General features: G+C 47.8%; 1 protein-coding gene across 24 annotated transcripts in view; it reads left to right on the top strand.

The window, feature by feature from the left end:
• Positions 1 to 12,570, top strand: part of CADPS2 (calcium dependent secretion activator 2) — a 602,399-nt gene that overhangs the window by 533,048 nt on the left and 56,781 nt on the right. For all 24 annotated transcript variants that reach the window (XM_030549117.1, XM_030549118.1, XM_030549116.1 and 21 more), the window contains one exon: positions 248 to 322. In XM_030549117.1, the coding sequence (XP_030404977.1) occupies positions 248 to 322 (75 nt within the window). The remainder of the gene's footprint in view (positions 1 to 247; positions 323 to 12,570) is intronic.

Genomic DNA, 12,570 nt, shown 5'->3' with positions numbered 1-12,570 from the left:
TTCATCTAAATAATAACCCTATTAGCTGCTTAACTCAACAGTATACATGGGAAAATTTTCAACACAGAATGTAAGAAAGTGTTGATTGGGTGGATCATTTTCAATGTTTTGTTCTTCTGATGTTCAAAATGATAATTTTAAGTGAATCTGATCTGTCAGGGTTAGCAGCTTTGTACAATTTATGACTTATGACAAAAGTGTTATGTTCATATACACATTAATGCTTTCTTTGTCTTTTAAAACACAGCAACAATACCATTCAAAAATAGATGACTTGATTGAAGAAACTGTTAAAGAAATTATTTCACTTCTTGTTTCAAAGGTAAACATATTTAGATTTCGATTTGTAGTAGAATGGCAAACACATTTTAAATCACAGGCTGTGAGAAATGTCCTTAAACAGAATGCATTTCATTCTATATTTTCTACAATGTGATTGGACAAATATGATTTTTAAATATTGATCACCCAATTTATCATAAATGTTGCAGAATTAAATTGGTAAGACCCTCATCCGTAGAAAGCTATCTGAATAGTTTGCTAATCGGAGTAGTTTTTCTTTTGTTTATATTGCAGCTCCTACATGACTACTGGCAGCCAGTAGCACCAACACCTCTGAGTATATTAACATTGTATCTCTGAATACGTTAACATTGTCTTTATTAATTGTGTCTTTATTTCCTTGTTTCATTTTGCACATAAAGAAAACTTTCTGTCTACTTCTAAATACTATTTAAATCACTTTTCAATTTAGAGATGGGCCACACAAAAAATATGAATAACATTTTTGTTCACTTTTCCTTTATCCTAAATACTTAGAAGATGTTTTTAAGTTCAGTAAGATTAAATAATAATTTTATTATTGTAGCACCACTTAGGATCCTAAAGTGCTTCACAAAATACACAGTAGGAGAGGTGGAAAACCCTCAACCACAGACAGTTTCAGGAATAGTAAAGAAAACAGCAAATAGTATTGAGAAAGTATATAGCTTTTAAAATAAATGTTCTCATGTTTTAAATACAACATCTGTGCACTTTAAACAGCTAATGCTTACCAGAGGTGTCAGCTTTTCAAGATTAGGATAAAAGATTTATAAGTATATGGTGCCTTAATTGATTAATGAGGAACCAAGAAAGAATACTATAGAGACCTCTATTATGACTTTGTCTTCTCTTGCTCACAACTTCCTGAAATTTTTTCCCTTTTAACCAACATCTCTCATACTTGGGCATAAGCCAAAGATGGACTTTTTTTTGGAAATATGAGCAAAATTTGTTCGCTCGTGGTTGGATTATGTGAAGGCACAAATATATTTTTTTCCTTTTGTAAAGAGATTTAAATATTTTGGATGCATACATAATTTTAAAATGGCTGAACTTTACAAGTGGAAGCATTGCATGAAGTTAGTCCTCACTGAGGACTCATCTCTCTGGTAAATGTTTGTATGTAAAGAGAGAGAGAGAGAGAACCCCCATAAAAGTAATTCTTCTTTAAATTAAATTGTATTTAATATTTGAGACTAGATGGTGGGTGTATAGAATGGAATCAGAAGCTGAGATGGCAGTATTTGTTATGGACATATGGAAGGAGAGTTCTGAGTAACGTAGCCAATCAAAGCAGAAAAATTTGCAAAATCAGTGTTTATTTTAAAGAAAGTTTATTGAGGCTGCAGGCAGCACAACTGGATTCTGTGAGTTTTATTTCACTGGATTATACTTCCATTCTGAAATGAACTGATGACCAAAAATATGCCATGAAGTAGTCATTTGAAGCTGATGGGGAATTGAAACCTCTAACATTGTGTCTACATTAGCCTTTTTTGGGATAACTCCCACTATGCACTGTCATTGGTGTATCTCCACCAGCAGTAGCAATGATGGGCGCACTAGTGTAGACGGGGCACAGGCATATTTACCACTATATCATTGATACCACTGATTGATGCCATTGATACATTGGTGGTAATGCAGCGGCAGGTGATTTCCCATAAAAAGTTTAGTGTAGACAAGCTATAAAAGGGTAATGTAGTACCCCAGAGAAGAAGGAAAGAAGACTCTCAGACAACCTCTCATTAACATTTTTTCTGTAACTTCTTACAAGATATTCAAGGTCACTGCCTCAGGCTTCATCTATAAAGAAAATAAGCTATTTTATAAAAATACATTTATTATTATAGTTAGTAAATGTGACATGAGAAATTCTCAAAATCATGGAAAGAGTATTGGATTTATGCGAAAGAAGAAAATTTGCTTTAGTAAGAAAGTTCGTCCTAAGTTTGAAAGTTAAATATTTAACTACTTTTCATTTTAAAACATTTAATGCACTAGCACAATATTTATTCCTGGAAACTATGTTTAAAATATTCTAGCATGCAGAGTATTTAAAACATTGTGGAATTTAGAGTTGTTCATTCCTTTATTTATACTCATTACAGAAGTTTGAACTAAGAGTTTTGTTGATTACTGATTACTCTCGCCCCTTGCTCCACCAATATGGCCACCAGGTGCCCGTTATCTACCGGGTAATGAGCGTTGGGGTAGGGCGGAGGTTCGATCACTGGATGCCTGGGGGGGGGTATCAAGTGCCCAAGGGCAGTGACGGAGAACACGCAAGCAATCACTCTTAGTGCTTAAGAGAATAAGGGTTTATTAAATGAATCACAGATAATGATAAGGGAGAACACGATCAGTTACATCTGGGGCTTACAACACACTACCAAAGCAAATAATACAAATACTGCAATTACAAATAAAAGCTGGCCCTGGTATTTTTCTAAGTCCCAATAGTTATCTAAATCATTCCAGGGGTTAGTAGAAGTGATATTGGTGCTATTAGTAATCATAAGTGCAGCAACTAATTTCCCTAAATAAATTGTGAGGCTTAACTGATCCCCCTTGCTTTCAAGAGTTCCTGGTCAACGGGTTTCCCCTAGCAGGAATCTTGGGGCGGCTAGAATCAGTCTTTGCCTCTTATCTACCAGTACAGAATACTTAACAGCTAATTATACTTACACATACAAACCACAAAAGTTTCATTACGGCCGGCAACCGGTTAGGCTTCAGGAAACGCGTGAGCCGAGAGAGCATGCAGGGTGATCAGGCCTGGATACGGTTTCGACAGGAATTCGGGGGCTCTCCGCCCGTCCCCGGGAGGGGACCGGCAATATATAGTAAATTTGTCGTCATAGTTTGTGATAAGCCAATTGGGGGGTCGCGAGTGGCAAATGCCCATACAAGGGAGGCAGTGGGCCCCAACGTCTCTACCCAGGAAGCAACCGTTGTCAGGGGAACTTGGTCTCTTCAGGCTGGCTAACCACAAGGCTTCCTGTTGCAAGTTCTGCTTTCTGAGCGTGACAGGTGGCAGTTCTGAGGGCTGGGGGAAAAATCCGTTGGGGGGGGTGGAGGCCGGAGCACCCGTAGTCTGGCCCTGGGGCCCCACTTGGGGTCTAACAAGTTTCTTTCCCGCAGATTTTTTCTTTTTGTCTTTGACAAATTGCTTGCTATTTTGATGGGGCAGAAATTAACATAGCTGGTTTTCTTTACCAAGTGTTTCTATTTACATTGCACCTTTTGATGCCAAAACAGAAGCATAATTGATAATATTCCCACAACTATGAAAATAATGTTAGCTTACAGGAAAGTAAGCTGAGAACAGTGACTATTTATTCTCTCTCTAGTTTCTTAACAGTATTGAAGTGGTTAAAGGGCATGCATGCACACCACTAGACATTTAGATCCCAATTTTTAGCTACTCGTTCACTAAACCTGAATCTGTGTACATAAATAGTGTACTTGGGAATGTAATAACCCAACCTGCATGAACAAATATTCATTTTCATGCACAAATAGGGGTTTTTGCAAGGCAAGTAGGTGACCCTCAAAATGTTGCTTGTGCACTAATGGAGACTCTCTAACACAACAAGCTGGTTAATTATTATTTCTTGTCTTCAACATGCAAAACTCTATATAAGTGCTAAATATTACTATCATTATTTCATTTTAGTTTTACAGCTCCAGTTCAGCAAAGCATTTAACAGTTAGGTTGCTGGTGTGTTGAGGTCACTGCTGACCACACTGTCTGTTATTTCTTGGTTTATACTTAAACTGTAAACTTTTTAGGGCAGGAACTGTCTTTTTGTTCTATATTTATATAGCTCCTTGTCCATGACTAATGCTACTATAATACAACAAATAATAAATAAATAACCAACTTCATGTAAATCATTTGTGTGTAAGAATGGATTTAAGCACATAGACTCATAGACTCATAGACTCTAGGACTGGAAGGGACCTCGAGAGGTCATCGAGTCCAGTCCCCTGCCCTCATGGCAGGACCAAATACTGTCTAGACCATCCCTAATAGACATTTATCTAACCTACTCTTAAATATCTCCAGAGATGGAGATTCCACAACTTCCCTAGGCAATCTATTCCAGTGTTTAACTACCCTGACAGTTAGGAAATTTTTCCTAATGTCCAACCTAAATCTCCCTTGCTGCAGTTTAAGCCCATTGCTTCTTGTTCTATCATTGGAGGCTAAGGTGAACAAGTTTTCTCCCTCCTCCTGATGACACCCTTTTAGATACCTGAAAACTGCTATCATGTCCCCTCTCAGTCTTCTCTTTTCCAAACTAAACAAACCCAATTCCTTCAGCCTTCCTTCATAGGTCATGTTCTCAAGACCTTTAATCATTCTTGTTGCTCTTCTCTGGACCCTCTCCAATTTCTCCACATCTTTCTTGAAATGCGGTGCCCAGAACTGGACACAATACTCCAGTTGAGACCTAACCAGCGCAGAGTAAAGCGGAAGAATGACTTCTCGTGTCTTGTTTACAACACACCTGTTAATGCATCCCAGAATCACGTTTCCTTTTTTTGCAACAGTATCACACTGTTGACTCATATTAAGCTTGTGGTCTACTATGACCCCTAGATCTCTTTCTGCCATACTCCTTCCTAGACAGTCTCTTCCCATTCTGTATGTGTGAAACTGATTGTTCCTTCCTAGGTGGAGCACTTTGCATTTATCTTTATTGAACTTCATCCTGTTTACCTCAGACCATTTCTCCAATTTGTCCAGATCATTTTGAATTTTGACCCTGTCCTCCAAAGCAGTTGCAATCCCTCCCAGTTTGGTATCGTCCGCAAACTTAACAAGTGTACTTTCTATGCCAACATCTAAATCGTTGATGAAGATATTGAACAGAACCGGTCCCAAAACAGACCCCTGCGGAACCCCACTTGTTATACCTTTCCAGCAGGATTGGGAGCCATTAACAATTACTCTCTGAGTACGGTTATTCAGCCAGTTATGCACCCACCTTATAGTAGCCCCATCTAAATTGTACTTTCCTAGTTTATCTATAAGAATATCATGTGAGACCGTATCAAATGCCTTACTAAAGTCTAGGTATATCACATCCACCACTTCTCCCTTATCCACAAGGCTCGTTATCCTATCAAAGAACGCTATCAGATTAGTTTGACACGATTTGTTCTTTACAAATCCATGCTGGCTATTCCCTATCACCTTACCACCTTCCAAGTGTTTGCAGATGATTTCTTTGATTACCTGCTCCATTATCTTCCCTGGCACAGAAGTTAAACTAACTGGTCTGTAGTTTCCTGGGTTGTTTTTATTTCCCTTTTTATAGATGGGCACTATATTTGCCCCCTTCCAGTCTTCTGGAATCTCCCCCGTCTCCCATGATTTCCCAAAGATAATAGCTAGAGGCTCAGATACCTCTTCTATTAACTCCTTGAGTATTCTAGGATGCATTTCATCAGGCCCTGGTGACTTGCAGGCATCTAATTTTTCTAAGTGATTTTTTACTTGCTCTTTTTTTATTTTCTCTTCTAAACCTACCCTCTTCCCGTAAGCATTCACTATACTAGACATTCCTTCAGACTTCTCAGTGAAGACCGAAACAAAGAAGTCATTAAGCATCTCTGCCATTTCCAAGTCTCCCGTTACTGTTTCCCCCTCCTCATTGAGCAGTGGGCCTACCCTGTCCTTAGTCTTCCTCTTGCTTCTAATGTATTGATAAAAAGTCTTCTTGTTTCCCTTTATTCCCATAGCTAGTTTGAGTTCATTCTGTGCCTTTGCTTTTCTAGTCTTGCCTCTGCATTCCTGTGTTATTTGCCTATATTCATCCTTCGTGATCTGACCTAGTTTCCATTTTTTATATGACGCCTTTTTATTTTGTAGGTCACGCAAGATCTCAAGGGTAAGCCAAGGTGGTCTTTTGCCACATTTTCTATCTTTCCTAACCATCGGAATAACTTGCTTTTGGGCCCTTAATAGTGTCCCTTTGAAAAACTGCCAACTTTCCTCAGTTGTTTTTCCCCTCAGTCTTAATTCCCATGGGACCTTACCTATCAGCTCTCTGAGCTTACCAAAATCCGCCTTCCTGAAATCCATTGTCTCTATTCTGCTGTACTCTCTTCTACCCTTCCTTAGAATTGCAAATTCTATGATTTCATGATCACTTTCACCCAAGCTTCCTTCTACTTTCAAATTCTCAACAAGTTCCTCCCTATTTGTTAAAATCAAGTCTAGAACAGCTTCCCCCCTAGTAGCTTTTTCAACTTTCTGAAATAAAAAGTTGTCTGCTATGCAGTCCAGGAACTTATTGGATAGTCTGTGCCCCGCAGTGTTATTTTCCCAACATATATCTGGATAGTTGAAGTCCTCCATCGCCACCAAATCTTGGGCTTTGGATGATTTTGTTAGTTGTTTGAAAAAAGCCTCATCCACCTCTTCTGCCTGATTAGGTGGCCTGTAGTAGACTCCCAGCACGACATCGCTCGTGTTTTTTACCCCTTTTAGCCTAACCCAGAGACTCTCCACACTTCCGTCTCCTATGTCCATCTCCACCTCACTCCAAATGTGTACATTTTTAATATATAAGGCAACACCTCCTCCCTTTTTCCCCTGTCTATCCTTCCTGAGCAAACTATACCCATCCACACCAACATTCCAGTCGTGTGTATTATCTCACCAAGTTTCAGTAATGCCAATAATGTCATAGTTGTATTTATTTATTAGCACTTCCAGTTCCTCCTGCTTATTACCCATACTTCTTGCATTTGTATATAGGCATCTAAGATACTGGTTTGATCTTGCCTCCCAGCTTTGCCCTGACCCTCCTTCCTCTCTGCCATTATAGCCCGTGCTCCCTCCTGTTTCCAACCCATCTCCCAGGTCTTGTTTCCCACTTACCTGTGGGCTTTGCTCACCTGTCCCCGTCAAACCTAGTTTAAAGCCCTCCTTACTAGGTTAGCCAGTCTGTGCGCAAATAAGGCCTTTCCCCTCTTCGAAAGGTGAACGCCATCTGTTCCTAGCAGTCCTTCCTCGAATAGCATCCCGTGGTCGAGGAAGCCAAAGCCCTCCTGGCGACACCATCTTCGCAGCCAGGCATTCACTTCCACAATGCATCTGTCTCTGCCCGGACCCCTACCTTCAACAGGAAGAATCAAAGAGAATACCACCTGCGCTCCAAACTCCTTAACCCGTACTCCCGGAGCCCTGTAGTCACTCTTGATCTGCTCAGTGTCACACCTCGCAGTATCATTGGTGCCCACATGGATGAGTAGCATGGGGTAGTAGTCAGAAGGCCAGATAATCCTCGACAATGCCTCTGTAACATCTCGGATACGGGCCCCTGGCAGGCAGCATACCTCCCGGGATGAACGGTCAGGGCGACAGATGGGTGTCTCCGTCCCCCTCAGCAAGAGTCTCCAACCACCACTACCCTACGTTTCTTATGAGTGGTGGCAGCAGACCTCCCAGCCTTAGGGGTACGAGGCTTCACCTCCTTAACTATTGGGGGTGATTCCTTCTCTCCTGTATCAAGAAGAGCATAACGGTTATCTTTTACCACAGCAGGAGGGTTCGCAGCAGCAGTGGAGCACTGCCTGCTGCTAGAAGTAACCAGCTGGCTGTGTCCACCCTGAGCCTCCTCCTCCACTGGTGTGTCAGACACACCCCGAGGCATCTCCTCCTCCACTGGTGTGTCAGTAGTCCTGTCAACTGGGACAGCTACGTCAGCTGTCTCCATATGGATACTGTCCAGGAATTGCTCATGGATATGGATGTTCCTCAGCCTAGCCACCTCCTCCTGTAGCTCTCCCACCTGCTGCCTGAGAGATTCCACCAGTAGGCACCTTTCACATTGGATGCCACCCCCAGCCTGGATATCAGTAAGTGGAAATTGCAAATTACAGTCTTTGCAAGCCCACACCAGAATCTGGGTAAAAGCATCCATGCTTTGGTGCTCTGTCTGGCTACAGGCGCAGGTGGAGGAGACAGAAGCAGTGCTGGCACAGGTGTTGCGGGTCTTCCTCACCATTGTAAGCCTCCTTCTGTCAAACTCTCTCAAATTTCCGTCTACAGCTCCCTGTCAGCTCTGCTCCCACAGATGCTGTATGTGCTCCTCCTTCACCTGGAGAACTCCCTTGCAAAACTCCCTGTTCTTCTTCGAGTGATTGCTCATATCCATTCCAGTTAGGGTGTACGCGCCGCGCGTGCACATTCGTCGGAAAACTTTTACCCTAGCCACTCAGTGGGCCGGCAGGTCGCCCCCTAGAGTGGCGCCACCATGGCGCTCCATATATACTCCTGCCGGCCCACCCGCTCCTCAGTTCCTTCTTACCGCCCGTGTCGGTCGTTGGAACAGTGGAGCGCGGCTTAGCTGACCTCCACTTCCCTAGCTACTCGTTTTCTCGTATATAATTATGCAGTTATAACACTTTCATATATATATATTTGTATGGTTATACGTTTTTCCTTTGCTAACATGGTTAGTTTAGTTAGCGGGGTTCAGGAAGTAGCCCTTCCATGAGCCCAGTGCCGGAGCCATGCATGGCTCACCAGATTTTCAAAAGGGGCCCGGCTTACCAGAAGCCGCGGCCGAAGAGAGATCTACATGACTCCTGTTTGAAGAATCACACTTGACAGATAAGTGCCCCATTTGCAAGGCTTTTAAGCCGAGAACAAAAAGGTGCGGGACTTTCACTTGCCCCTCCACCTTGGGCGCGGAGCGATGTTCAAGCGGCGGGCAGAAGCGCCTCCTCGGCACCGGACCCCGCCGGTACCACCAAGGCCTTCCGGCACCGACCGTCGCCGGCACCGATGTCGACTCGGCACCGTTCCCTTCTTCCGAGGTCGAGAGAGTCTACGATTCCTGCTGGTGCCTGGCGGCTCCCCGGCACGCGCCGTGGTTGAGCCCCCTGCTCCCGCTACTTCCGTGCCACCTGCATCGCAGCCAGAGAGCTCGCCTCAGTTGCGTTATCCGGCCTGCAGAGGCACCGATGACTTCGGCTCCGTCGATTCCAGTCCCCCAGGACCAGGGAATCCGGTGCCTGGCAGCTCCCCGGCTCGCGCCGTGGTAGAGCTTACTGCTCCTGCTGCTTCGGTGTCAGCTGCACCATAGCTAGACAGCTCGTCTAAGACGGCTCGCCCGGCGCCGACGACGTCGGCACCGTCGATCCCGGTCCCACGAGGGCCGTAGAATCCGGTGCCTGACGGCTCCCCGGCGCGCGCTGTGGTTGAGCGTATTGCTCCTGCTGCTTCCGTGCCAGCGGCACCGCAGCCAGAGAGCTCGTCTAGTCGGATCGCCATGCGCTGACACCTACTACGGCACCGATGACGTCGTCACCGTCGATCCCGGTCCCATAAGGGCCGTAGAATCCGGTGCCTGACGGCTCCCCGGCACGCGCCGTGGTTGAGCGTATTGCTCCTGCTGCTTCCGTGCCAGCGGCACCGCAGCCAGAGAGCTCGTCTAGTCGGATCGCCCGGCGCCGACGCCTGCTACGGCACCGATGACGTCGTCACCGTCGATCCCGGTCCCACAAGGGCCGTGGAATCCGGTGCCTGACGGCTCCCCGGCACGCGCCGTGGTTGAGCGTTTGCTCCGGCTGCTTCCGTGCCAACGGCACCGCAGCCTGAGGGCTCGTCTACGTCGGATCGCCCGGCACCGACACCTGCTGCGGCACCGATGGCGTCGGCACCGTCGATCCCGGTCCCACACGGGCCGTAGAATCCGGTGCCTGACGGCTCCCCGGCACGCGCCGTGGTTGAGCGTATTGCTCCGGCTGCTTCCGTGCCAACGGCACCGCAGCCAGAGCTCGTCTACGTTGGATCGCCCGGCACCAACACCTGCTGCGGCACCGATGACGTCGGCACCGTCGATCCCGGTCCCGCAAGGGCCATAGTATCCGGTGCCTGACGGCTCCCCGGCACGCGCCGTGGTTGAGCGTATTGCTCCGGCTGCTTCCGTGCCAACGGCACCGCAGCCAGAGCTCGTCTACGTCGGATCGCCCGGCACCGACACCTGCTGCGGCACCGATGACGTCGGCACCGTCGATCCCGGTCCCGCAAGGGCCATAGTATCCGGTGCCTGACAGCTCCCCGGCGCGCGCCGTGGTCGAGCTACTTCTCCGGCTGCTTCCGTGCCCACGGCACCGCGGCCAGAGGGCTAGTCTAAGTCGGATCGCCCGGCACCGACACCTGCTGCGGCACCGTCGATCCCGGTCCCGCAAGGGCCGTAGAATCCGGTGTCCGACGGCTCCCCGGCACGCGCCGTGGTTGAGCGTATTACTCCCGCTGCTTCAGTGCTGACGGCACCCCAGCCAGACGGCTTATCTAACTCGGTTCTCCCGGCACCGGCACCTACCGAAGCTCTGATGACCTCGGTACCATGGATCCCGGCCCCACGAGGGCCGTCGAATCCGGTGCCTGACAGCTCCCCAGTACGCACTGTGGTTGAGCCTGCGGTTCCCTGCGCGCCGGAGATGTTACCAACGGCGAGGGCTCTCAGTGCCATGACGGAGTCAGTGCTGCCTGACCCGGGCACCGCCGGTACGGGTAATACAGTCTCTTCAAGGGACTGTCCCCTGTCAGTACAGCAGAGCGGCACCGTCTATGATCACGGTCCCGCAGACGCGCCAAGTCCTGTCGGCACACCGGACACCACTGGCAGTCCCGGTACTGTTTTCCTCGGTACGGGTCACACTCACTGCACCGGTCGGTATCCCGTTCGCCGACCCGCTATCGGCACCGTTCCGACATCTGGCACCGGGGCAGGTACCTTGACTCCTGTAGCTCTTCTCCGAGCCTCGAGATCTCGGTCGACCTCCCGACACCGTTCTGGTTGCGGGTCTGGTTCTCGTTCCAGGTACCGATACGCCTCCCGATGCCGGTCCCCGGTGCCGAGTTGGGCAAGGTCCGAGTGAGTCAGGGACTCGGCCCGTGCCCTCTTTTAGTACCTCCATGGCCGTCCGGACACGCATCCGTGTCACCCCATATGCGATTTTATGCTCAGGACCACGATCCTGATATTATGGCCAGCGGGCGCCAGCCCCGAAGCGGAAAGAGCCTTGGCGAATGCAAGGTGTACTCTGCAGGGGCCCTGCACCTCTGGGGTGCGAAGCAACAAGCCTTGCTTAGCTGCGATACTTATAGCACCTGGGTGGAGGAGTTTCTCCCTCGAACCTCCCACCTAGAGTTCGCTGCCGTCTTGGAGGACGGGGGAAAGGATTTACCCTTTGTTGGTAAAGGCATCTTCGCGGCAGAGACAGCCCCAGACTGCGAAGCCTGCTGGACAATAGGGTCCTAATGCGTCTCAGCATGTATACGCCTGCGACCAAACGCAGGCCTTTATGGCCCCAGCCGCCATACTCTGTGCCTAGCCAGAGGCAGAACTCTGGAAAACGGCAAGGCCAAGGTGGTCGCAGACAAACGTCAGGCCCCCTAAAAAGCCAAAGTCGAGGTCCCTCGCAATTACCACTGGGACCAAAGACGGACCTTCCAAGGTTCACCGGAGGGCGGTGTACCAGTCGCAGGACGGGATCCTGATCCCGCTTTCTCCTGGCATGGCCCCAGTTACTTTTAGGTCGCTGGGTCCTGCGCACGATGGAGCATTGGTACCACCTTAAAATTGCTCCAGCCCTGTCCCCCTTCAGCGGACAAAAGGGGCTAGCGGTTTTACTCCCGTTATGCCCTAGTCCCCCACTCGACCACAGGTCAGACCTTCCTGGTCCTGCATGGACTCAACCGGTTTGGGATAAGGTTGAAGTTCTGCATGGTATCCCTGGGAACCATTATTCCATCCTTGCCTCCGGGGGGCTACTATGCCGCCCTGGATAGGAAGGACGCGTACTTTTGCAATGCCATCTTCCCTCCGCATGGGAGATGCCTCCGCTTTATAGCCAGCGGTGAATACTCCCGGTTTACGGCCATAGTCGCCGCCTACCGTAGCTATGTCGGATATGCGTTTTTCCGTATTGGGACGATTCGCTTATCCGAGGAGACTCTGACACACAACCCACTCAGCCGTGGGCATCGTCACGGTCTTATTCACAGATCAAGGCCTGATGATTACTATAGAGCAATCCACTCTGGTTCCCACGCAGAGGTTGGGCTTCCTAGGGGCTATCTTGGTCTCCTACCTAGCCGGAGCCTGCTTATCGCAACTGCGGTTTTAGGCGATGGCATCAATCATCTGAGGTCTGAAGGCTTTCCCAACGACCTCAGCTCGTTCTTGTCTCAGTCTCCTGGGTCCATGGTTG

Source organism: Gopherus evgoodei, chromosome 1, assembly GCF_007399415.2.
Source record: "Gopherus evgoodei ecotype Sinaloan lineage chromosome 1, rGopEvg1_v1.p, whole genome shotgun sequence".
Lineage (NCBI taxonomy): Eukaryota > Metazoa > Chordata > Testudines > Testudinidae > Gopherus > Gopherus evgoodei.
The sequence above is the reverse complement of the archived record's forward strand: the minus strand, read 5'-3'. Positions and strand labels throughout refer to the sequence as shown.